Source organism: Salvelinus alpinus, chromosome 8 (genome assembly GCF_045679555.1).
Source record: "Salvelinus alpinus chromosome 8, SLU_Salpinus.1, whole genome shotgun sequence".
NCBI lineage: Eukaryota > Metazoa > Chordata > Actinopteri > Salmoniformes > Salmonidae > Salvelinus > Salvelinus alpinus.
The window spans coordinates 62,606,830-62,629,559 of record NC_092093.1 but is presented as its reverse complement, the minus strand read 5'-3'; the positions used below and the strand labels follow the sequence as shown (position 1 = coordinate 62,629,559).

Genomic DNA, 22,730 nt, shown 5'->3' with positions numbered 1-22,730 from the left:
TGTGGAGCAACAGATGCTATACAGGACAGTAATGAGCCTGCCCCACCCCGGGTGAACAGAGTCTGTACCCCTCATACACTCTATCTTCCCTGCTCATTCAACCAGGGCCCCTTGACACCCCAAGCCCTATTCATGATATTAATAAACACACACAGACCCCTCATTATGTATCTGTTGTTTGTAGGCAAAAATGTGTAGTCAGGCAGTAGGCTCCACTAGCATATCATGTACTTGTGTTCGTATGTGAGCCTGTTTAACCTCACAGCAGTGACACACACAGGGAGAGTGGAAACTAGGACCTATTTACAGCAGAAAGGCCAGGTTCCAAAACATACACATACACACCCAGTGCATACATTTACACACACATTGGTTTTCCCGCCTAAAGTGCCCTGTCCACTCAGTGGTGTGCTGTGCTGTGTGTTCAGGGGGAGACTAACATGGTGCCTGCCAGATGACTGCCCTGTCAGTGCTATAATGGTTGCCATCTGCTGTCTGGCATACACAAAGGTTGGCAGTGTCAGTGTGTATGCGGATGTGTGTGTGTATGAGTGTGTGTGTGTATGTGGAGGGGATATATGGGAGGGGGGAGGGACACTTTTCACATGCTGCTCCTTCGAGCTCTCTACAATGAACACACACACACCAGTGGAGATTTTAGCATGTAAATCTTGGTGGGGAAAATTCCCCAAAAATATTTTAGATGCATGCCAGCAAAGCCACTACACAACACAACCCAACACTAAACAATACATTAATTGCACTATAACGGTGACAAACGATGCCCACAAACTGTAAGGGCCTATATAAAGCTGTCCCAACAGCAATCCCAACATCGTACCACCCCTACACCTAGCTATCAGTGGAGCCTTGTCTGGCAACGAAACAGTTGATTCAGCTTCATTTACTGCATTTAAAAAAACATAGCTGATATGGCTGACTTGCTTAAACAAATGTGGTTTCCACTAACAATTGAGATTTGTACAAACTATGGTTAAGGGAATGATGAGCTGATAAGAGGCTATCCATAATTTCGAGCTAAAACGGACGTAGTTCAGTTCAGCACTTTTGAAATGTACAGCGACAGAATTCAGGACATGGGCTGTTCTTACAGTATTCTCCCTGTACACCAAGTCAGAACTGGAGGATAAATAAAGGGGGCATATAAGCAGACAATAAAAACTCTTGCAATATTCAATGAGTACATTTCTCCAAAACAGGCTATAGGCTACATGTGCACATCCAAGTTGGGACAGTAGGCTAAATTAGCTACAGTATATCTCCCTGGCATATTACATAATTTATGCAGCAGCTGTGCTCACTTGTCATCAAATGTTGTCATCAAAGTCTGGCATTCTCTGGATGTATGGTGCTTTCAAGACAACTGGGAACTCAGAGAAAAACAAGGTTGAATCATGACGTCAGTGATCTTCAGGTTGGAGCTCTAGAAAGAAGTCGAGTTCCCGACTTGGAATTCCGAGTCGGATGACTATTCAAAATGTTTTTTTTTCAGAGTTCCCAGTTGTCTTGAACTCACTGAAGTCTGAGATTTCCCAGTTCCGAGTTTCCAGTTGTTTCAATGCAGCAGAAGTCATGCTGGATTGACAGCATGGCCAATGTATTCAACTTTTTCTGGCCCATGGTTTTGCATGTGAATGTTTATCCTTTTAAGCTTGGTAAAGAGAACCTTAAACAAAGACTTTGACCACACACCCTCTCCACCAAATGGCAGGCTACAGTTGTGATTGATTTGCAAAGCTTTCAGTTAGCTACTGATTTCTTTCAAACCACTCATTGTTGAATTTGCCATTTCCAACTTGTGTAATGTTTATGTCCAATGGCCGATGAGCACCGACAAGTTTTGTCTATAATTTCTCTTCATATGACAAGGATTGAAAGGATTTTCCAGTAGATTGTTGACTTGATTCATGATGATGACTGCTTGTCTAGCTTGCTAGTTAAGACTTTGAAAGTATGATGTTGACATGATCAGTACAATCAAAGCTACGGTAGATATGGGATTTTACGTCATTTCATCTGTGGCCAATGACCTTGAGCCTTCTTAGATTGGCACTTCTAATGTAAATCTACAGCATCACCCAAGGGGCTTGAATTTTCGAGCTCTCCCTGTAGATTTTGCAGCGACGTAGAGTCCCCATGAGTTACAGAACACTGAGTCAATCACGGTGCAACTAGAGAACATTACCAACCCCTACGCTCTGTATTTTCCACTGGCTGCCCCACCACCACAGAAAGCACTGGGCTAGGCTGAAACACCTGCATATTGGAGCTGCCTAACTCAAGAAAGCAAAAAACACCATGTTTGTATGCAGCTTCATTAACTTTTGTAAGTTTTTAGTATTTTTTTTTTTACATTGTTTGCAAACTGACACGTATCAAAGCCAAAATAACATGCAAAATAGGCACACAAAAAAACACCTGCCCTGAATGACGGGTCGCCACTGACACACACAGCAAGGTTTGCAATTGCGCACCTCTGTACATTAGGCCACATCCAAAGCACATACCATAATAAATGGAACAGTATGTTACATTTCATTGAAATAAAATGTACTTCTCTAAAATCACTGAATTTGTTACTCATTGAGTGCTACTACCACAATAAATGGCTGTCAATACACTGTATAGTTTACACATATCTGTACTGATATGTAACAGGTGCATGTGTGGCCAAGCTAAGTCAATAAGAGATGCACTGTGCAGGACCAAAACAATACACTCAGTAAACATAACACTTTACAGACTGCTGCTAACAACCAATTAAGAGGCACTTAGCCTTTGACGTGTCTCAAGGCTGAGCACAGACCGTCTGAAAGCAACAATAGCTCAAATCAGATTCAGATTCAGTGTTTAGTAGTCACATGTACAGGGTTGCAGGTGTGATTGCAGGGTACAGTGAAAATCTTAGGCTCCGAGCCCCAACATGTAGGACTAAGTGAAATAAAATGAAAATGGTAATAAATCCTGCCCAGAAAAGAGCCATAGGCAAGGGAAAATAGATTGATGTAGTGGATATTTGTGTGTGTTGCTCATGCTTCCCTAACAAAATGCAAGTCGCTGGGCCTTGTACCCCTCCTCTTGAGGCAATTGAGTGGATGGGGATGTAAAAGCAACAGGCCCTGGGGACAATGGGGCCCGGGGGCATTAAGTCACGGATGACTTGGCGTATTTAGGGCCAGCAGCTGACCCTGTGGAGAGGCATCTTGTCCTGGCGGAGGGGGGCTCGTGTCCGCAGACCCCAGGCCAAGCTGATGGCACCCCCAAGCACACACTCACAAGCACGCCTATCCACACACACGGAAGGGGGATTGTGTCCATGGTGAGCGCAGGCCAAGCTGACAGCACCCCCAAATACACCACAAACAGGGGTACATATAAACAGGGCAGGGAATGGGGATCGGGCCTGCAGTCAACCCCAGCCAGTTAATCCACTGCCATCAGGACCTGACAGGATTGGACAGGGAACAGAAGAGTCCTTCCACTGGATGGTAAAGGGATATACAGAAGGTATTTGGATAACCAGGAGGTTTGACATGCGATTAACACTGCAGTGTTAAAGAAAGGTGCAACATCATATTGCTATTACATGACACAATAACAAAGAACCACAAATGCAATGCAATAACATTTTATTATTATTCCATATTAAGTACATGGTTCCATTTGCAGTTGGCAGGAATTCTGTGTTGCCTGGTTATGATTGCAGCAGAAAATATTGGAAATTTTGAAAATTACATAATGCAAGTGTTACATCTGTGATTACTGTACAAACATGGTACTGGAAAAGTCCGGCGTATTGCTTGTTGTTCATGCATGATTATGACAACAACTACTATAAATGTACTTAATTCCCTCATAACCTAGGGTTAGATGTCCAAGTATTAACATACAAACATGTTACAAACAAAACATACTGAAGTCAAACCAACCAACAGAACATACACATTTAGTGTAGCCGATGAAGGAAAATGAGATCAGAAACTGAAGCTCTGTGCTCAGAGGGTGAACATACATGATCTTTCCACGTGAACTCTCCTGAGGAGATTCCCTTTTTATTCTCAAACACACTTAATGCTAGATAATCCAGATTATAATCCAGATTCTAAACAGTTGGAAGACCGTTGGAAAAAATGACACCAACCATCACCACAGGGACCATAGATACTCTGCTGCACCCTGTTATTACAGAGGTAACCAATCAGAGCTATAGAAAACTGCATTGTCACATGAAGACATACAACAAAAAATAATATTTCATTGTGTGTTGAAAATCTTATATTGTCCTGTACGTGTGATTTACTGATAAACAATTGATCAAAAAAAGAAATATTTATAAAAAAAGCTTAATCTTTACAATCTTTCTATCTTTACAAAAAGCTCAATCTTTACATGCCATGTAAAAACATACATCAAGCAGCTCCATCTATACCTCTTTAGGTCAATGTTCAATCGTCACATGTAGTGAGACATTCATCTAACGGCATTGGATTTGAAAAAAAATTAACAAAACACACACACACACATAAAACGAGCTATGTCATGCTCTCAAACAAATGAACGAAACAACACTTAAACAATGAGCAAAGTGCAATTTGTCTATGATTAGAGACTGGGTCCTGCTACAAAAAAAGCTAACTGATTCCAGGGGAAACTGTTCTATCAATATCAACTCAGTGATGTCACTACACGAATGGTAATTAACTCAATCTGATAGTTAAAATTATTACTGAATAAAAAGGAATTAGTGGCAGTGCATGTTTGCTTGTTATGTCTAATTTGGAGAAATTAGGTGAAAGGTAGCCCAATCCTTTTCTGATAAGAAGAAAATATAATTATTTGATCATTTATTTTTGTATTGAAATAAATAAATGAGTAAACATTGAATAAATAGAACATACAGCCTTCACGCGAACAGGAGGATCCCCTCAACTAAACATGGTCGTTTTAGCACACTGAGCACTATTGGTCAGTACCAAACATGACAACTGGATTCTGATTTAGGATCAGTGTACCATTCCCCAATCACAACCTAGATCAATAGAAGGTAAGAAGTAGAACTGACAGATCAAATCTTAGGGGCAGGTAACGGCTTTAGGAAGATTTCTCAAAGGAGAATGTGTTCAATTTACACTTATATTAATATCTACGTTTTAGAATACAGATAATAAATAAAATAAGGGGGAAAAAGTACCCTTCCATTTGGAGTTTCTTCGCAGTTTCACGCTATGAAATACATTCAACAAATGTCTCAACTTGAGACTGCTAAAGTTAAGTATGGCCTTGGAACGGAAACTTCATTGCGTTTTGAAACAATACAGTCACATCACAAGTGCTATCCAGTTACCTCCTCAACACTGATCGCTTCTCTGCAGCCAACCCCAACTCAGTAGTGTCATACAGACAGCTCTCTGTCTCTCTCCTAAGACTTCAAAACAACAGGTGTACATTTACATTTAAGTCATTTAGCAGACGCTCTTATCCAGAGCGACTTACAAATTGGAACGTTCATACATATTCATCCTGGTCCCCCCGTGGGAATTGAACCCACAACCCTGGCGTTGCAAGCGCCATGCTCTACCAACTGAGCCACACGGGTGTAGCAGTACAGGGGAGTTCTACAAACAAGTTAGAAAATATACATATACGTGTAATATACGTGTAATATTACATCATAAAACAGATTTTCTTCATTTAAACAATATATGAACAATATGAGACTCAGCCATTGCTAGTAATAATCAGTCTATTTCTACAGCTTACTACTTACTGTATGTGCACGTTGTTCTGTTTTAACACATTATAGTGCAGAAAATCTATTATTTCTTATCTGTACAAACCTGTTACATGGCTTGTGTGTATTCAAAAGACAAACCAAGCAATTTATGGCTACAAAAACTCAAATCAAGGACATCAAGGTTCTTGGCCAGTGACTGAGAAAAAAATGCTTGAATTGGCTTTTTCTGTAAAGTATTCTGTGGTACACTTGAGTGTTCACTTACGGATCTTATCAATACACAACTTTCTAAATTATTCGAGTTACCTACACCAGATTGTCTAAGTATGCTAAGAGTCATTAGGAGAAGGAGCGTGGTTTCCATAGCAACTATGCTGGACGGGTGTAGTGTGTGGTGACAAAGGCCTCAGAGGACGAGGGCCCTCGAGGTGCAGGCGGAGGATGGGTAGGTACTACCCAGGTACTGCCGGGCCTGCTCTGTCATGATCCGCTGGTCCTCAGTCTTCCCATAAACCACTGCTTCCCACTCGCTTTTTACCTGCATGAGAAGAGAGGATTATTCTCTCCCACCTCTCAACCCTTCTATCCCCTTGTGACAGCCAAGACCTTGATGCTCAATAAATACATTTTTACGAAAAAGTGGCCAGCTGAACCCAACATACAGTCTAATTTGGACAGACAATATTTTCCCTCTCTCCATCATTATATAAATCATCTGAGGAGCAATAATGTGAGGTTAGTTAGGATTAAAACCTAAGAGTGTACCTGTCTAAGTGAATCGTGGTGGGACATTCTGACTGAAGGGGGGTTCTTCCTCTTGCAGGGGCTGGATAGGTGGTGCAGGGGGGCACAGGGCCCCTCCCTCCCAGACGAGGGGGTGCAGGGGCGCTCCTCTCTGTCTCTCTCAGGGAGGGGGGTCATCAGTAAGGAGCTGGTCAGGAGACTATCCTCTGGGACCTGGAGGGGGGCAAGGAGGGGTAGACATGAATTTGTTGGTTGGTTGACTGATGAATTGATTGATTAGTTGGTTGGTTCATTGGTTGACTGATTAGTCTGATTGATTAGTTCCCAGAACACACCTGTGCATTATTGCGCTGTTCTTGGAATAGCTGGACGTTAAGACAGTCTTTCCCCCAGGAGTCCAGCACCAGGGACTTACGCACCTTCCTGGCTGGCCCATCCAACTGGGAGGAAACAGGGACAAGGTTGTGGTTAGACTGGATTAGAGGTATTATGATTTTGATTTTTCAATTATTGGAGGACCAAAAAAAGCAGATACCGATTAAAAATAAATAAATAAAAATCGGCCAATTTTTATATATTTGTAATAATGACAATTACAACAATACTGAATTTTGTTTGATTTTTTACCTTTATTTAACTAGTTAAGAACAAATTCTTATTTTCAATGATGGCCTAGGAACAGTGGGTTAACTGCCTTGTTCAGTGGCAGAACAACAGATTTTTACCTTGTCAGCTCTGGGATGCGATCTTGCAACCTTTCGGTTACTAGTCCAACGCTCTAACCACTAGGCTACCTGCCGCCCAATTAACACTTTTATTTTAACTTAATATAATACATAAATAAAATCTATTTAGTCTCAAATAAATAATGAAACATGTTCAATTTGGTTTAAATAATGCAAAAACACTGTGTTGGAGAAGAAAGTAAAAGTGCACTATGTGCCATGTAGAAAAGCTAACGTTTAAGGTCCTTGCTCAGAACATATGAAAGCTGGTGGTTCAATATCCCCTTTTAAGAAGTTTTAGGTTGTAGTTATTATAGGAATTATGATGCGTCAACTATTTCTCTCTATACCATTTGTATTTCATATACCTTTGACTATTGGATGTTCTTATATGCACTTTCGTATTACCAGCCTAGTCTCGGGAGTTGAAGTCATAAACAGCGCAATGCTTGAAGCATAGCGAAGAGCTGCTGGCAAATGCGGTAAAGTGCTGTTTGAATGAATGCTTACGAGCCTGCTGCTGCCTACCACCGCTCAGTCAGACTGCTCTATCAAATCATAGACTTAATTATAATATAATAACACACAGAAATACAAGCCTTAGGTCATTAATATGGTCAAATACGTAAACTATCATTTCGAAAACAAAACGTTTATTCTTTCAGTGAAATACAGAACCGTTCCGTATTTTATCGAACGGGTGGCATCCATAAGTCTAAATATTGTTGTTACATTGCACAACCTTCAATGTTATGTCATAATTATGTAGAATTCTGGCAAATTAGTTCACAGTTCGCAACGAGCCAGGTGGCCCAAACTGCTGCATATACCCTGACTCTGCTTGCACTGAACGCAAGAGAAGTGACACAATTTCCCTAGTTAATATTGCCTGCTAACATGAATTTATTTTAACTACATATGCAGGTTAAAAAATATATACTTCTGTGTATTGATTTTAAGAAAGGCATTGATGTTTATGGTTAGGTACATTTGTGCAAAGATTGTGCTTTTTTCGGCAATGCGCTTTTGTTAAATCATCACCCGTTTGGCGAAGTTGAAGTAGGCTGTGATTCGATGATAAATTAACAGGCACCGCATTGATTATATGCAACACAGGACAAGCTAGTTAACCTACTAATATCATCATCCATGAATTCACAGTTAACTAGTTATTATGTTAAGATTGATTGTTTTTTATAAGATAAGTTTAATGCTAGCTAGCAACTTACCTTGGCTCCTTACAGCCACCAGGTCCTTCTGATGCTGCACTCGCGTAAAAGGTGGTCAGCCTGCCACGCAGTCTCCTCGTGGATTGCAATGTAATCGGCCATAACCGGCGTCCAAAAAGGCCGATTACCGATTGTTATGAAAACTTGAAATCGGTCCTAATTAATCGGCCATGCCTCTAGACTGGATACCAATAATCGGTCGACCTCTAGACTGGATACCAATAAAGACAGCCAGCACTAACAACTACAGTTCTGTAAAAAACACTTACATCATGTTTCCATGTCCTGAAATGTGGTTGTAGTTCCCTGGTGAAGATGTCTGATCCAACCTCCTGCTTCAGCACCTCCCTGAGGTCTTCCTCCAGAAAGGCCAGGGACTGGGGCTGAAATATACACACACACTTACATTAATACGAGCACTGTCACAAAGTACTTACACTCTTAAGCACACACATTCAATTATAAATACTTAGACTACAGTGCACAGAAAGACCAACTTCACACTGACACTTACCACCATCTTTAGTGGCCCATGCATCTTCTCCTGGGCGGCCAGGGCATTCTTAAACGGAGTAGGAGTTCTGGGAGTTGGAACCATGATGGACTTACGGATTTTAGGGGTCCTGAAACTGAGTGAGACAAAGAGAGAAATTCTTACAACACCTGCCAAAATAAAGAGATCAATCCATCAACACACATATAATATAGCCAATTAAAATCAATTTTGAAAATATGGAGGAACCTGTAGCCTACCCCACATTCTCTTTCTGGTGTTTGGGCGTGGTCTCCCTCTGGAAGGGTGTGTTGAGGAGACACTTCTGGTCACAGACTGGGGTGGAGGTCAGAGCTGGGTTGTCCAGGCTCAGATGCTCTCCTCCTGATGTGTTGAAGAACTGGAGAAAGATATGATCACAACAGTTAGAGAATGGAGATGTAGAAGAAAGTGGGAGTGTAAAGTAAGCGTCTTTAACATACTATACTGCCAGAACCAGATGCATTGCGCCATCATTCTTTAGCTTGATCTCATTTCTAGCATCAGTCTTACCTGGGAGGGGGAGAAGGGCAGTGCTTTCGTGGGGGTGTTCTTGGGCGAGTTGGTGCTGGGTGAGTCTAAGAAGGATGGGCAACTCCTATCAGGGGACTGGTCCCCCCTCTTCCTCCTCCCCAGGGTAGGCAAACTCGATCTGGGCACGTTATTCGGGGTGTGGGGGGGGACCTTCCCCTGACCCATGGTGGCACAGTGCTTGGTGGAGATGCCATTGGGGTGGTCAACTGCGTACCTCATCCCCTCTGTGGTCCTCCCCTGGGGTGCGTAGCCCCCTTGTGTTTGTTTCGGGGGGGTAGTCGCCTCAGACATGTCGAAGCTGGACGCCTCGCTCCACGTCATAGGGTCCTGTAGAGCCAGACACATCTACAATGGATTCTTAATACATCCATACTCTGGGTCTGGTATATGTAAACACACACTGCCACCAAATGCACATCTACACACACTCACCGAGTCGATGAGCTCCATGGACTCTGCGAACTCTGGGATGGTCTGCAAGGTGGAGAGCACGGAATTAGCCTCCACAGACAGGAACTTACTGGGGGAGACGTGGTGCTGGACCTGGAGCCCTCGGCCCTCCTCTGGGCCCCTCCAGCCCTCCTCAGCCAGCTCCATCGAGGGGCCCCGGCCCTCCTTTACCCCCCTCCAGCCTCCCTCAGCCTGATCCTCCAGACTGCTGCTGCTGGTGGTCATGGTGTCGTCTGACACGCCGTCTGCCCAGCTGGAGTAACGCTCCACATTCTAGGGGAGAAGAAACCTGGGTTAGGGTGGAGGTGATTGTGGTGGCAGGATCAACCAGGGCTACTGTACAGGTCAGGGTTGGAGTTTCAATGGAAGTTGAGCTGACAAGGGGAAAGCAATCTAAACCCAAATGTATACCCCAAACCTTATCTCCCAACAGCCAAATTTAACCCCTCACTTTTAAACTTCAAACTTCATGTGAACTCTTTAGGCCCCTAGTGAAAGCCAGATGTTGGCATGGCGTGAGATGTTGGCATGGTGTGAGATGTTGGCATGGTGTGAGAGAAAGAAGGGAGAGTATAGGGCAGGACACATACTGTACAAGTGGGGTGACAATAGTCCGTGGTAAGCATGGGTTGCACTGCACTAAGAGATCTATCAGATAACATCTGAACCACTGACATCATCATAATAGTTTGATCTTCAATGCAGGTGAAAATCAGATAAAATGGATGGAGTGAATAGATAAATGAAGAAAGGAATAGTCAAGGCTGGTCTTAGAAGGGATTCCGGTTGAGAAGCAAATTTGGGGTAAAAAAAAGTGAGTGAAAAAAAAAGAGTTGAAAAAAATAAATAATAAAAGACATGTTTGGTTCCAAACCAAACTGCTGGCTGAAGTGACACACCGTGCACTACTGCTGTGAGGAGCGGATAGGAGGCTGGAGGGAGGGAGGGTAGAGGTTTATGTTGGCGGCCGCATGGCGGGATGGCAGGAAGCACTGAAAATGGGGGTGGAAGGGGTAGAACTAGGAAGCACAACTAACGGGAATGTGGGGAGAGGGGTGAGATGGGTAGGCTACTACGACAACACTACAGTACAACTAGGAGCTCACACACAGAGAGTGTGTCCTTACACATGGGCCTCGGCACTGGGCCTGTCTCCGGACCTCGGTCTCTGCTGACATAAGCAGAAGCTCAAGCTCCTTAATTCTCTGCTCTTTGTCTGGGTCGTCATGGCGGGACGGCTGGAATAAACACACACGGGAAGGAGAGGAGGACAGGACGGAGGGATGCAGGGAAGGAAGGAGACAACAAATGTACTCGCAAATTACTCAAGTCAGACTCAAAGGCTTATTCCGATTAACACCAATCCACACATTTGTTAAAAGACAGAAGAAGCAAGGATTCAGGCAGATCGTTCAGTTGTTTGATTGAGAGACTGATTAATAAAAAGTACAGACTGAAGGTAGTAGAGTGGGAAAGTATATGATGGGGAAAGTGGACAGGATTGGACGACTTGTCTACTGATTTAGGATCAGATGCCCTTTCTTCAGTCCAAATGTAGCACATTTTGAGGAAACAACACACCTGACTCTGGGTCAGTTGTAAGGGACAGGTCACTCACCGATAAGTAGCTGGGGGAGTCTTGGAGGCTGTCCATCAGTTGGCCACAGTGAGGGCTATAAGGGTAACCCCCGAGCTACAAAGCACAGGACAGACCCATCAACAACAAGCCTTCAAAACTCAAACAAACCGAATGATCAAGACAAACCTATGCAAAGGATCTGAACTGAGAGACCAGTGTCTCACCTGTGTTGGTCCTTCCATGCCCAGAGGGCTGTGCCCGTGGTGGGGGGTGTCTGGTTGGGGGACACAGGGTCTGTGGTGACTTCTCTTCACCCCCCCATGGTCGGAGCCGAATCCCCTGCAGCCCTCCTGAAGATACCCCTCATGCTCTACCTTCCTCCTCATGGTAGAGTTCCAGTGGTTCTTAATGGAATTGTCCGTCCTATAAGCGTGACATGACATTTTAGACTGGTCTGAACAAACCTTGTGCCCAGCCCCTTTACCAATAATGTAGCTGTAAGCAATATGGCACCACCAGTTGGAGCCATCACCGTATTGAAGGAGATCAGACAAGGAGAAGAAGGGAATCCATTTTACTCTATTGAGTTGCAACCGCCCACTACCTCAGGCATAGAACTGAACAGTATATCATTATGTTACCTTCCAGGCAGCAGCTTGGAGATCTCAGCCCAGCGGTTGCCCAGGCGTTTGTGGGCCTGGTAGATGATGCAGTCCTCTTCCTGGGTCCAGGAGGACTTCTTTACCTCAGGGTTCAGGTGGTTGTGCCAGCGCTCACGGCATTGCTTTCCAATGCGTCCCTGCAGGTGCTTAGCGATCACCGACCAGCGCTTGGGGCCATATTTGTGCACCAGGTCGATCACCTATACACACACACACACACACACACACAAACAAACAAAGACAGGGAATTGTAAGTGACTTCTAACAATGCAATCCAGACAGGCATTCCTCTGGACCTCTAATAATATCCATACTGTTTAATATTTCATCTATGACTGGAGGGATATAGGCCATTTATGAAACTCCACTACAGCCCATTACTTCACAAACAGAGCTGCCACATCATCATTGGCAACGTCGGAGAGAATGTCCAGAATGAAGCAGAAGTAGAACTCGTTGCCATAACACTTCTACCATGGAGCCAAACGTGTGATGTCATCTCTCAGCAGTCCCACACTAGCCAGCGCTATTATCTTCCTGCATATCTTACTTCTGGCATGTCACTAAGGACAAGCCAGAACAATCCTATCACTTGCATGTGTTGTGAAGCCTAGATGTTGGAGGAGCAAGACCCCATTCTTGACATTCCAGCAGGCAAGGCATCATGTAGTTTTATTTAAGGAATGCATTGTTCACCTTCCAACTATGAGAGATATGAGCCTACAGCCTGGCTGAGGAGGGTCTCAGGACCAGGGAGAGGCTGTTTGTTTTAAAGCATGAGGTAGTGGGGTGTTTGCACAGTCAATGAAAACTACTGCAGGGGCTGCCAACGGGGACACAGCGCAGGAGAGGAACGTGTATACTGTATGTTACTTTCAGTGTTTCAGATTACAAGAGAAAGGTCTGTTATGTTTATACTGCAGCTTGTTTGTATTATCAATGACCTGCACCAATAAAGCCCTCTACCTTCCTTTTCTACCTCTTCCCCTCCTCCCTCTACTCCCCCCTCACTCATGCCAGGTTGGGGTAACTCCCATCTCCACTTACCTTCTGATCCTCCTCTTTTGTCCAGGGTCCTTTCACCAGCTCTGGGTTGAGCACTTTCTGCCAGCGGTGCTGACACTGGCCATCTGTCCTCCCCTGTGACAGACAGACACAAAGCAGAGCATGACACCTCAGTAACACCCCCCCCCCCCCACCCCCCACACACCATGTGTTATTACAGCTATTCACACACTGGCTAATAACCCCTTCCTTACACAACACCTGTGACCTGTCTTATCACCTTTCTTATCCAGATAACGTACTTGATTGTACAAAACATTAGGAACGCCTTCCTAATATTGAGTTGCATCCCCGCCATTTTCCCTCAGAACAGCCTCAATTCGTCAGCCATGGACTTTACAAGATGTCTAGAGCGTTCCACAGGGATGCTGGTCCATGTTGACTCCAATGCTTCCCACAGTTGCGTCAAGTCGACTGGATGTCCTTTGGGTGGTGGACCATTCTTAATACACACGGGAAACTGTTGAGGGTGAAAAACCCAGCAGCGTTGCAGTTCTTGACACAAACATGTGCGCCTGGCCCCTACTACCATGCCCTGTTCAAAGAAACTGAAAATATTTTGTCTTGCCCATTCGCCTTCTGAATGTCACATACACAATCCTTCTTCAACCTGTCTCCTCTCCTTCATCTACACTGATTGAAGTGGATTTACAGGTGACATCAATAAGGGATCATAGCTTTCCCTTGGATTCACCTGGTCAGTCTGTCATGGAAAGAACAGGTCATGTTTTGTCCACTCAGTGTAGTTTTTATGTGGGTTACTGTGTGTTTACAGAAGGCTCTGTACTTTAACACCATGTTCTAACAGTGTGTCACAGTTGTACCACTTACTGTGAAATTATTAGCTACTAATTTCCAGGAGTCTGTTCCATGCTGCTCCACTAACTTCTTCAGCCTCTCATCCTGCAGAAAGAAGAGAGATAGAGAGAGAGAGGGAGGGCGAGAGAGAGAGGGAGGGAGAGAGAGAGGGGGGGGGGGGGTGAGGAGCCAACCTTCCTGAGACACTCCCTGTATCTCCAGTGCTTCAGAAAAGTAAACGCCCTACACACTTCCCTTTAGTAGGGGGAACTATAGGGCTTCCTACATATCATGCAATACAATAGCAGCAAATTGCACCAGTCAATTAAATTATAAACCAACAGTGTTGAACAACACAGCACACATTTACAAAATAAATAATATTCTATCTACATTGACCCACCTCGTCGCGAGACCATTTGACTTTGCACAGTATCTTCTTGTCTTTGCTCTTGTCCTTACCCTCAGGATCTGTGGAGTGTAGATCTTCATCGTCAGACTCACTGAAAAGGAGAAAGAGAGAGAGAGGGAGGTAGAGGAAAGAGAGACATAGGGAGGGGAGAGGGGGCAGATAACTGTTCAGAAAAACGACTACATAAATCTAAGCTTACTCATATCACTTCATTATAATCAAATCATTACTCTTCACATTTCATTAAATCAACATAACTGACATCATTAAAACAGAAAAATACAAAAACAGGAACAGTACATTATTCATGCCACAACTGAGTCACATACAGCACCAACCCGCCGATACCCCACTACAATTAACCGCCCAATTTAAAACTGAATCAGATGTCAATGGATAGAGCAGGCACAGAGTAATTCATAGTGAAGCAGGATTGGCAGTAGTTTCAGTGAGTGGCATGCAGCTGGAAACGGCGCAGAGATTCATATTAAACAGGACATTCCTGACCATAATTAGAGTAGCCTAGCATCCCGTTCCCCGCTAGATCAGACATAATGATGCCTGGCTGTTGCAGTCTCTATGCCTAGGTTGAAAAAGGGTAAAAGCTTGTTTTATTGGTTATAGTGAAACAACTGTTGCCCTTTTTGAAGAAAATCCACCATCACACAACTGTCCACTTTTTGCCTCAAATGTTGATGTTAGGAAAAAACATATCTCCAATCTATTAGAGACTTGCTGCTTCTCAGACACCAAAAGGCTGTTATACAGCTGGTCCTTCTCTAATGTGAAACTGTGCTGTAATACTGGACACAGCTTGTCCTTCTCTAATGTGAAACTGTGCTGTAATACTGGACACAGCTTGTCCTTCTCTAATGTGAAACTGTGCTGTAATACTGGACACAGCTGGTCCTTCTCTAATGTGAAACTGTGCTGTAATACTGGACACAGCTTGTCCTTCTCTAATGTGAAACTGTGCTGTAATACTGGACACAGCTTGTCCTTCTCTAATGTGAAACTGTGCTGTAATACTGGACACAGCTTGTCCTTCTCTAATGTGAAACTGTGCTGTAATACTGGACACAGCTTGTCCTTTTCTAATGTGAAACTGTGCTGTAATACTGGACACAGCTTGTCCTTCTCTAATGTGAAACTGTGCTGTAATACTGGACAAAGCTGGTCCTTTTCTAATGTGAAACTGTGCTGTAATGCTGGACACAGCTTGTCCTTCTCTAATGTGAAAACGTGCTGTAATACTGGACACAGCTTGTCCTTCTCTAATGTGAAACTGTGCTGTAATACTGGACACAGCTGGTCCTTCTCTAATGTGAAACTGTGTTGTAATACTGGACACAGCTTGTCCTTCTCTAATGTGAAACTGTGCTGTAATACTGGACACAGCTTGTCCTTCTCTAATGTGAAACTGTGCTGTAATACTGGACACAGCTTGTCCTTCTCTAATGCAAAACTGTGCCACCAGAGAGTAGTTGTGCAAACTTAAATCTGTCCATGGAAATGTCTTGTTGCTGGGCAACACTTCCTTCATGGTATCACATTGTGCCAGGGGTATAACATCTAATAAACAAACAGGAAGGAGGCTGAGGACACCAGTTGCCCAGAGTAACCACAGAACAACCCTAACCTATAAGTTCACACTGACACTGTTCTAACTGATGAGAGCTACACCACAGCTGTCAACAGATATACTGAGCTGTTGCCTTTGTTGTATTCCAAATACTGTTATGTAAGAGTCTGATGTTGGGCAATACCACAGAAACATATTATGGGCCTAAATGTACTCTAATTGTGCAGTAAGGTTAAGCTACCCTGGTAATTGATCAAGGTCAGCCACAGCCCCATACAGTCTGGAGTCTGAAGGACAAGGACTGCATTCAGTAGCTTTTGTAACATTAACATGTCTGTGTAGCATTTGCCAGCAGCATACCACTCTGCATCCCATGGCTAGCTTGCTTCTGAAGCTAAGCAGTGTTGGTCCTGGTCAGTCCCTGGATGAGAGAGCAGATGCTGCTGGAAGTGGTATTGGAGGGCCAGTAGGAGGCACCCTTTCCTCTGGTCTAAAAAAAAAAAAGATTGAAAAGATGATTGTCCTGTGTAGGGTGCTGTCTTTTGTATGGGACGTTAAACAGGTGTCCTGACTCTCTGTGGTCACTAAAGATCCCATGGCACTTATTGTAAGAGTAGGGGTGTTAACCCTGGTGTCCTGGATAAATTCCCAATCTGGCCTTCATACCATCATGGCCACCTAATCATCACTAGTTTACATTTGGCTCATTCCTCTCCCCGATAACTATTCCCCAGGTTGTTGCTGTAAATGAGAATGTGTTCTCAGTCAACTTACCTGATAAAATAAAAATGCCTCTCTAATGTGCAAAATAAGCAATAATTTCTATACAACATTCAGCATGATGCAATCGTCCTGGTTGGGATGACCATTCGGGTGGATTTACAGCACTCCTTTTCTTCTAAAAAATGTCAAAGTACAAAGTTCCTAAATATGGCTGTTGTTTTGGCCTCTGAAAAACACTTGCACGAGCCAGCAGAGCACATGAACACACAAATATTGGAACACGCACACATACACACACACACTGTGGTGGGTAGAACAAGGCCTCCCACAGGTTTTCAGTACTGGCCTGTGATGAAAGGGCTTCTTCAGTGCTGACTGGGACATGCCAATAAAATGTCATCATAATTCCCTCACTACAGGAAAGAGAGAGGTGGAAGTGGCTGGGTAATTCTACATCAACCGGCTCTTTGTCCTATATAGGTGTGTGTGTGTGTGTGTGTGTGTGTGTGTGTGTGTGTGTGTGTGTGTGTGTGTGTGTGTGTGTGTGTGTGTGTGTGTGTGTGTGGCATAAAGGTAGGTGTGTGTGTGGCATAAAGGTGTGTGTGTGAGTGTATGCGCTGTGAGGAGGCAGGTCAGGGAGTGGCTAAACTAATAGGTCAGCCCTAACGGTCCAGGCTGAACTTAACAGGAGTTTCAAAACCAACCCGGGGGATTGAAATGATTTCTTATATAAGAACTTGGCTAAGGTGCCGGAGCGAGCCTGCACTGTTTGAGGCTCACTTTCCCTCACACACTAGTTCTTTATTTGTAGTGGTCAGATTATCTTAATCTCTGTCTAATACCTATGTAACGAATGAACCTATGTAACGAATGAACCTATGTAATGAATGAACCTATGTAACGAATGAACCTATGTAACGAATGAACCTATGTAACGAATGAACCTATGTAACGAATGAACCTATGTAACGAATGAACCTATGTAATGAATGAACCTATGTAATGAATGAACCTATGTAATGAATGAATCTATGTAATGAATGAACCTATGTAATGAATGAACCTATGTAATGAATGAACCTATGTAATGAATGAACCTATGTAACGAATGAACCTATGTAACGAATGAACCTATGTAACGAATGAACCTATGTAACGAATGAACCTATGTAACGAATGAACCTATGTAATGAATGAACCTATGTAATGAATGAACCTATGTAACGAATGAACCTATGTAACGAATGAACCTATGTAACGAATTAACCTATGTAATGAATGAACCTATGTAACGAATGAACCTATGTAACGAATGAACCTATGTAACGAATGAACCTATGTAACGAATGAACCTATGTAACGAATGTGGATAATGTTGGCGAAGGCGCAAAAATATATTTTCTAAATCAAACTGAACCTAAACGTGTCATCCTCTTCATATGCTTTTTCAATCCCTCATTTAGCATGTGAATAAAATATAAAACTGCAATACTGTTTTTGTCAATGTGTTTCCACCCGTTACTTCAATTTAAACTTGCACGTGAAATGTAAAGCAGAGGGAGAGGCAGAGGACCATCCTCCCCCAACCTGGCCCTCCCCTTTCACCCCCAGATGGGGCACACCGAAGGGGGTAGGGTCTAGGCGGGTAGGGGGTGGAGGGATACACACACGCGCCACTGAGCTGTTCATTCAGACAGAAATTACATCATTGTCATGTTTGTGTGTTTAAGGGCAGTGAGCAGGCTCCAATCAGCCTATAAACCAATAGTTCATTCAGCCATTCACAGGCTCAAACTCATGAATACTAATAACACACAGCTGCATCACTCTGGCCTTACCTCAAGAGGGAAAATATCTCCATAAATGAATACATTAGTGTTCTGTCTATTTAATAACCAAAGCATTAGCATTAATATATGTCATTAACTGAACATTCTGATTTGTGAAAACAATAGATGCCTAGCCTACAGTAGTAGACTGCTCTGTGTACCTTTTTTTGGGACTCTCTGGGACTTTTTTGTTATTGGGGATTTCCCCACCATGTACCCACACAACAGGGTAGAATGGTGTACAAAACAATCACACTATGTTGACTAATACATTTGTATGTTGGATTTAGACTACAGCAACAAAAACGTGTTTTGTTCTAAATACATACACCTATATTAATTCCCTTTGTCCTAAAACAATAATGTTCATTCTAAAATAAGCTGGCTGGGCCATGACCCAATCTTATAAACAACAACAAAAATGTACCCTGGGATGAAAATAACAAGCGTACTACCTGTTCAATAATAGTCATTCTCATGATACAAAGCCATGTTTTCTGTTCGGGGTTAGATGTCAATGAATGAGTGTTGAATTGAGCCGCAAAATAGGCTACAATACCGACCAAAGCAGTTACATAACCCACCAAACAACTCAACTCAAAAGTTTATTTTTTATTTTTTATCAACGGTATCATTAGCAATTTAGGAAATAGCCTAGCTTACTACAAAATAAGCAACTTTGTTGGTTATCAAGCTCGTGACACAGGCCTTGACAGGAAATAATCAGGGAGACATTTTTTGTGCCACATGCATGCATTTTCACATACATCCTGCCAAATAACGTATTCATTAAATTATACAATTATTTGAATGAACCTTTATAGGCATAACTAGGCTGTAATTTACTGTAGCCTACTGTATTTCAATATCCTAAAACGCTACAATGTGACCGTGAGCAGGTGTTCGTGATGTCTCAAAATCAACGTGACATCTGGCTTAATAAGATAATGCCATGCAAGAGCAGTGGTTCAGAGTGAGTTTCCTTAATGTAACTATTCTGTTGCAACGATCATTTTTGTATCATATCTGAAACAATAAAATATAGCTAGTAAGTAGCCTAATGAATGGTAACTTTAGCAACAATGTATCACCCACCTGAGCGACTTTATTTCGGCCATATTGACAGCTGATCAACGCTTTTAAAAAATATCCTCTATTTGTAGTTGGGCTAAAATCCATATAAAAAACGAATTAGGTGATCTCTATGGACAGTTTTCCATACCACCCGATGTCTATAATCTTCCAGTTTCTTTTATGAAAGTGAAAATAAAGTGCTACGTTTGCTGGCTAGCGCTTCACTTCCATGTCAAACTCGTTCTCGCTGTAGGAAATGTGTGCAATCGTAAATTTAAAAAAACGAGTCTGCTTATCTTTTGCATGTCACCACGATGCATGCAATGTCAGCATCCGATCGAACAGGATGTGATCATATTTATCTAGCTGTAACCCGCCTTGTAGCCTAAACACTGTACTCCCTCTCACTGTTTAATGCACTTCTATTTTGTTGTTTTCACATTCTGATTTTTGTCCATCCCGCCGAATCTCGCGTCCAGCCTCCTTCTAGAAGAGTCTTTCAATCTGCGCAGGCGGCCTCGCACCTGATTGGTCAGAATCGGGGGAGCGCTCCAAAAAGCGCCTATTGCGTTGAGCGCAAATGAACCTGGTAATATTAATACGACAATATTGTCATCACATAGGATTCATTGTGTCATTGCAATCATCCGAAGGATGGTGACAAAATATATTATTTTATATTTTTTGTCCGTTGATTCTACAATCCTCACACAATGTTGTTGTCAAAACGAGCCGATTATGGACGTTTTTATAACAAAACAATTTAACAATAACAACAAAACAGTATGCCTTCTGTAGTACTATTAACAGATCCTGGGACACAGAGTACCTACTGTATGTATGACATCAGCCGTGGAATGACAGCTCTATTTCAAACGGCGTTCTGCTGCCCCCTTGTGTCCAAATACTTTGTGACGTTACATAATCTGAGTACGGTAAACCTACATGAACAATGCATTCGGAAAGTATTCAGGCCCCTTCACCTTTTGCACGTTTTGTTACGTTAGTCTTATACTAAAATGTATTTTTTTTCCTTCATCAATCTCAATACTCCATAAAGACAAAGCGAAAACAGGTTTTGAAACTTTTGCACATTTATAAAAAATAAAAAACATAAATAGTATGTTTTTTATTTTATAAAAAATATAAAAAGTATTCAGACATTTTGCTGTGATACTCGAAATTGAGCTCAGGTGCATCCTGTTTCCATTGATCATCCTTGAGATGTTTCTACAACTTCATTGGAGTCCAACTGTGGTAAATTCCATTGATTGGACATGATTTGGAAAGGCACACACCTGTGTATATAAGGTCCCACAGTTGACAGTGCATATCAGAGCAAAAACCAAGCCATGAGGTTGAAGGAATTGTCCATAGAGCTCAGAGACCGGATTGTGTCGAGGCACAGATCTGGGGAAGGGTACCAAAACATTTCTGAAGCATTGAAGGTCCCCAAGAATACAGTGGCCTCCATCATTCTTAAATCGAAGAACTTTGGAACCACCAAGACACTTCCTAGAGCTAGCCACCCGGCCAAACTGGGCAATCGGGGGAGAAGGGCCTTGGTCAAGGAGGTGACTAAGAACCCGATTTTCACTCTGACAGAGCTCCAGAGTTCCTCTGTGGAGATGGGAGAACCTTCCAGAGGGACAACCATCTCTGCAGCACTCCACCAATCAGGCCTTTATAGTAGAGTGGCCAGACGGAAGCCACTCCTCAGTAAAAGGCACATGACAGCCCGCTTGGAGTTTGCCAAAAGGCACCTAAAGGACTCTCAGACCAGGAGAAACAAGATTCTCTGGTCTGATGAAACCTAGATTGAACTCTTTGGCCTGAATGCCAAGCGTCATGTCTGGAGGAAAGCAGGCAACACTCATCACCTGGCCAATACCATCCCTACGGTGGAGAGTGGTGTGGGGATGTTTTTCAGCAGCAGGGACTGGGAGACTAGTCAGGCTCGAAAGATGAACGGAGCAAAGTACAAAGATCCTTGATGAAAACCTGCTCCAGAGTGCTCAGGACCTCAGACTGGGGAAAAGATTCACCTTCCAACAGGATAACGACCCTAAGCACACAGCCAAGACAACGCAGGAGTGGCTTCGGTACAAGTCTCTGAATGTCCATGAGTGGCCCAGCCAGAGCCTGGACTTGAACCCGAATTGAACATCTCTGGAGAGACCTGAAAATAGCTGTGCAGTGACGCTCCCCATCCAACCTGACAGAGCTTGAGAGGATCTGCAGAGAAGAATGGGAGAAACTTTACAAATACAGGTGTGCCAAGCTTGTAGCGTCATACCCAAGAAGACTCGAGGCTGTAATAGCTGCCAAAGGTGCTTCAACAAAGTACTGAGTAAAGGGTCTGAATACTTATGTGAATGTGATATTTCAGTGTTTAATTTTTAATAAATTTGCAAAAATGTCTAAACCTGTTTTTGCTTTGCCATTATGGGGTATTGTGTGTAGATTGAGTGGATACATTTTTTAAACCCATTTTAGAATAAGCCTGTAAAATAACAATGTGTAAAAAGTGAAGTGGTCTGAATACTTTCCGAAGTCACTGTATGTTGGATCCAGTTTTAAAGTGGATATACCAATTTCTTCAGCCCTGTGTTTAACTAGCTAATTTATTACAATACACATGCCTACTTTGGGTGAGCTTTATCTCAATAGATATCCACCTATAGGCTTAAATAGAAAGGCCACTATTATAGCCATGGGAAGAGCCAGTCAGTATGACTGTAGTTACGTGGAAAGAGGTGCGCTATGTTTCATCATGAACATTCATAAAGTGATAAGGTTAGTTTTATCCACTGGTACCGGTAGAGGACATATCTGACTGAGTCAATATTTCCTGAAGAGGGAGGCAGGGCCATGTATAGTTCCTTGGCAGACGTCCACTTTCCTGGAGCACTTTAATGCTGACCTCAAGGTACCACTGCAGCTTGCAGGACTGCTCTCTTCCTGTCACCAAGCCTCCTGTCAGGGAGAGGTCAACCTTCACAGTTATGATATAAGTACCGCCAAGCATGTAGAGACA

The 22,730-nt window shown here is 43.0% G+C and overlaps 1 protein-coding gene across 3 annotated transcripts; it reads right to left on the bottom strand.

Moving 5' to 3' along the window:
* Positions 1-3,633: 3,633 nt before the first annotated feature.
* On the bottom strand, positions 3,634-20,160 carry LOC139583416 (myb-related protein A-like). 3 transcript variants are annotated; one of them, XM_071414480.1, is made up of 16 exons: positions 19,715-20,160; positions 14,477-14,576; positions 14,107-14,178; positions 13,258-13,350; positions 12,190-12,410; positions 11,773-11,971; positions 11,588-11,662; positions 11,097-11,207; positions 9,952-10,242; positions 9,499-9,864; positions 9,207-9,346; positions 8,968-9,082; positions 8,723-8,836; positions 6,835-6,939; positions 6,521-6,712; positions 3,634-6,293 (listed from the first exon to the last, which is right to left on the bottom strand). In XM_071414480.1, the coding sequence occupies exons 1-16, from the start codon at positions 19,735-19,737 to the stop codon at positions 6,162-6,164; spliced, it is 2,349 nt and encodes a 782-aa protein (XP_071270581.1). In that variant the 5' UTR covers positions 19,738-20,160; the 3' UTR covers positions 3,634-6,161. The 3 variants fall into 3 exon arrangements, with proteins under 3 accessions (XP_071270581.1, XP_071270582.1, XP_071270583.1); XM_071414481.1 differs by having other exon boundaries at positions 9,499-9,846; XM_071414482.1 differs by lacking the exon at positions 11,097-11,207.
* Between the last annotated feature and the right edge of the window lie 2,570 nt (positions 20,161-22,730).